The sequence below is a fragment of the Nestor notabilis genome, unplaced genomic scaffold (genome assembly GCF_000696875.1).
Source record: "Nestor notabilis isolate BGI_N333 unplaced genomic scaffold, ASM69687v1 scaffold3639, whole genome shotgun sequence".
Classification (NCBI taxonomy): Eukaryota; Metazoa; Chordata; class Aves; order Psittaciformes; family Psittacidae; genus Nestor; species Nestor notabilis.
In genome coordinates this window covers 18,895-23,186 of record NW_009943090.1, presented here as the reverse complement: position 1 = coordinate 23,186, position 4,292 = coordinate 18,895, and the positions used below count along the sequence as shown (strand labels likewise).

The 4,292-nt window shown below is 44.5% G+C and overlaps 1 protein-coding gene across 1 annotated transcript in view; it reads left to right on the top strand.

Annotated features, from left to right (window-relative positions):
• The first annotated feature begins 623 nt into the window (after positions 1-623).
• SAP130 (Sin3A-associated protein, 130kDa) overlaps positions 624-4,292 on the top strand; it is a 19,117-nt gene continuing 15,448 nt past the window's right edge. The window contains 4 exon segments of the mRNA XM_010021719.1: positions 624-734; positions 1,335-1,493; positions 2,620-2,731; positions 4,220-4,292. The exon segment at positions 4,220-4,292 is cut by the window's right edge and continues 10 nt beyond it. Of these exon segments, the coding sequence (XP_010020021.1) occupies positions 624-734; positions 1,335-1,493; positions 2,620-2,731; positions 4,220-4,292 (455 nt within the window).

Sequence of the window (4,292 nt, the reverse complement as noted above, 5' to 3'; positions counted from 1 at the left end):
GAGGTTACAGGCTCTCGACAGGCTGCAGGGGTGAATGTAGGGCATGGGGCGTGTGTGTGTGCGTTTCGCTTTCAGGAGGGTTTATACTTGTTTTTCAGCTTGACAGCCAGGTACGTAACTCATTAAATGAAGACTTGTTAATACTGGCTGTTTGATGTGGGACTTTATGGCAGTTATTTAGATAATAATGTATTTTTCACTTGAAAGAAAAATTAGTCCATCTTTGTTTGAAGGAGGTGTTCAGGTGCACTTCTCAGAGATGACCCCAGCTTGCCCAGCATTGCAGGGCGCATCAGTTCTAAGGGGAACTGGCAGAAGGAATGCCAGAATTCCTAGGACTTTCATCACTGGAATGTATTCGACTGTAAGGGTGAATCTCCTTTACTCAGACTGCTCTGACGTCGCACCCCTGACACGCTGGGTGGCCAGTGCAAACCTGTTAAACTTTTTTACCCTTTCCCTCAGAGTTTCCTGTTTCTTTTCTGTTTTCATTGCTAGTGAGCGATGAATCGAGTCGGGACTCAGAAGTTGCTCCTAGAGAGCACATCGGTCCTGGCAGCTCGATACAGCCTCGAGAGGAAAAGCAGGAACCGGTGGTGGTTCGGCCGTATCCACAGGTTCAGATGTTGACACAGCACCACCCTGTCCAGTCTGGTGCCCCGGTGACAGTGACAGCGCCACCAGCACATCTGACTCCAGCTGTGCCACTCTCCTTTTCAGACGGACTTATGAAGGTAATGAGGAGGTTCACAGTTCATAGGGGAGGTAAATAACAACCTATATTGCAGTTAAGAGAGTGGAGCAAAAATAAATTGCATCGAAAACTTCCCTGCTTTTGTTTCTTAAGCTTTCCTTGTGTGCTTCTACTGACTGTACACCGCCTCGTGGGTTTAGCTGCTCCATATGGTGCACTGAGGACTTCACAGTATCACAGCATTATTTTTGAGGGGAGTGGCTTTTGTTTATCTCCTAAGAAAAGAGTGATTTCAGTCAGTTTCTGAAATCTTCCCTTTTCTCTGCAGGAGCAAATGGGAATATCACATTAAGTGTTAATGCCCAGTGTCTGTAGGGGAATACAGTAGCTCTAACAGATTCTGCTTATGACTCATGCTATATGTTAGGAGCTGCACATACCCAGTGCGAAAGATGCCCTTTCTTTGTCCTAAATGAAAATGGAATAGCTCTAGATGACCAACATCCTTCCTCTCCAAGTACTTAACCATACTTATCCTTGCACAAATCTTGCTTTCTATCCAGGCTTTGACTCCCAAAATGTTTCAACACTGAGTTCTTGTTTGGAGGTGCCAACATTTCTGTCTTTGTATTTCTTGTAGCCTCCCTTGAAGCCCACCATGCCCAGCCGGCCCATTGCTCCTGCTCCACCCTCTACTCTGTCAGCTCCCACAAAGGTTCCTGGGCAAGTTACTGTGACCATGGAAAGCAACATACCACAGGCTCCAACAATTCCTGTGGCAACCATCAGTGGGCAACAGGTCTGGTTCTTTGGTTTGTTTTGTGTTCCAGCTCGCTCCATGGTCAAATCGATGCTAATATTGGTACACCTGAGGTGTAGGAAAGTGGAGAGAGGAGGCTTCCCTAGAGAGTGGCCACTGGTTATTGGATCAGTTCTGCTGGGAGCATTAAACCTCAGACTCAGTTAGCACTAGCTCCGTAGAAAGCTGCTGATTTGTTGTAATTGTCCCCCTGACGTAGCACAGTGGGGCTGTGATAGCAGAGCCACATCCAAAAGCTGCTGTGAGCTGGGACTTTCCTTCAAAGCTCCTGCTATTACAGTGTGATTTGAGAACTCCTAGTGTAGACAAACTGCTGGGATTCATCACTGCGGTGTTCTCTGTCTCTCCTGGGAGCAGATCAGGAGGGGCTGGTGAACAGTTCATGGTTTTGTAGTATATTGCTATTAAGCAAAAAAAAAAAAGGGGGAGCTGTAGATAATGCTTTAGAAATATTATCTTTTGCCCTCTAACCTTGACTGCAGAGCCAGAGCTTGTGATCTGAAACTAGTTTGTCAGAACACTCATCACTAAACCCCTGAATTCTCAGGGTTTTGGTGTAAAATGCCTTTCGGTGGGTTTGAGTTAGGCAGGCTGAGGATGTGCAGCAGTTTCAGTCGATTTTTGTCTTTATTAATATCCAAGGAAAGAAAAGAATTAGGAGAAAATGGGATGAATTTGTTGCAACCTTTGCCAGGTTGCCACTATTCTCTTGGCTTTAGTGGAGAGGTGGTATGAATCTATGCCTTAAAAGTCCCTAATGGCAGAAGGGCCATCTCTCTGGTTGATAAGTGGGTGACTGCTGGCTCATTGTCACCCATGTCCCAACCAGAAAAATAGACCAGTGAAACAGATAAACATTTACATCTTCCACACACACAGTGTCAACAGGCTCTGTAACTTTATCCCATAGAAACACAGAACCATAGAATAGGTAGGGTTGGAAAGGACCTTAAGATCATCTAGTTCCAACATCCGCCTCGTTATCCACTCAGCTTGTAATGCATGCCACCTTTGTACACCAAGTGTGGTAACAGTGTGGCCATTAATTCTTGTCAACACAGCTCATGGGGGATTTTTGGGTTTTGTGATTTCTTTAACTCTGCAGGGGCATCCTAGTAACTTGCATCATATCATGGCTACCAATGTGCAGATGTCTATCATCAGAAGCAGTGCTCCGGGGCCTCCGCTACACATTGGAGCATCTCATCTACCCCGAGGTAAAGATGGAGCTGTGCCATCCCTGCCTCCAGTTCACAGCCTCCTGAGGGGGGTACATCTAGCCTTCACCTCTCAAATCCTCCTCACTGCTAACACAGTCAGTACGCCAGCTGTTAAAGCTGTTAACGTAAATAGGTGCTGCTGACTGCCTTAAGAATTATGTGGCCTTCAGCCATTTAGGGCAGGACTGCGTGACAGTGTTTAAAATGCTGGCAGATACCAGCGTGTCTGTTCTTCAGGTTCTGTGCTGTTAAAACAGTGAACGTAGTCAAGAGGAAACCCACACTGGTACAGACTGACCTGCCCTCTAATATGTTATGTTCTTGGTAGCAAACATTGCTCACCTATGACAGTGGCACCTGAGCAGTTGCAAGGGGTATTCTTGTACCCACCTGTCACAGGACCACTTGTGCATTTTTGTGCATGCTGACACGTGTCGTGTGCATTTGCATTTAGCCTTCAGTTAAATGCTGGTGGTAGCTACAGGCTCTTATCTCCCAGGTTGCTGCTGCTTACAGATAGGAGATCAGCCCCTTAAAAGAAGCCCTATGTGCAACAGTCTGCCTGATTTCTGACTGCAGTTTTAGTTTCAACAGCTTATGGGTTAGGCTTCTAGTTCAGCTTTAAACCAATGTGAATTCAAAGTACTGCTCATGTTTATTTCCTTTCATATTTGATGTTATTTGGTCACTGAAGAAAAATAAATTGACATAACAAAGACATAATTCTCTCCTATTAGAGCAGGAGCAGGTACTGTGCAGTTTTACTTGTAGCTGCTGTTCACTTGGTTCATGTGGGAAAGCTGCCACAAACTTTGTACTGTCACATGGTGCACGTTTTCTTTCTTCTTCCTGTTCTTTTTCTCTCATCTTGAGTGTTAACTTCTGAGATAATAATTTCTTTTGGGGACATCTACAGAAACTGTGCAGTCCAGGCCATCAAATTATTTCAGAGCCTTCTACGGTGATTTTTTACAATCGGGAGACAGTAGAGAGTAGACAAATTAGTCAAATTGCAGGTTTAAAAGTTCTTGGGTCCGTCTCGTTTGTTTGGGTTTTTCTTCTATGACATGTGTATTTTCCTTCTGAACTTCATCAGGTGCAGTGAGATTATTGTTGTTATCAAGTGACTTACACATTAGCCCAGTAATCAAACTGAAATATTTCTACTGACTTCCATAGGCTGAACCCAGGACACTTGGAATAGAACAAAATTGGATTTGCAATATAAGCTTATTATAAGGGAATAAGAAGCATCAATAAAGCCAATTCATTTAAAATAATTCCTACCTTTCCCCACATACTGTTGTGAACCTTATATGTAATTGTTGCGAGCGTTTACTTCTAAACCAGCACCACCTGAACTGACATACGTATAAAATATATGAAAACTGAAATACATAGAGCCAACAGTCAGAGTTTGTCCCTGCAGTCGTAACGGAGCCATTTGGGTGCACAGTGTTTTAACACGTTTGGTTTGTTTCCCAGGTGCAGCGGCTGCTGCAGTGATGTCCAGTTCTAAAGTAACCACAGTCCTGAGACCAGCTTCACAGTTGCCAAA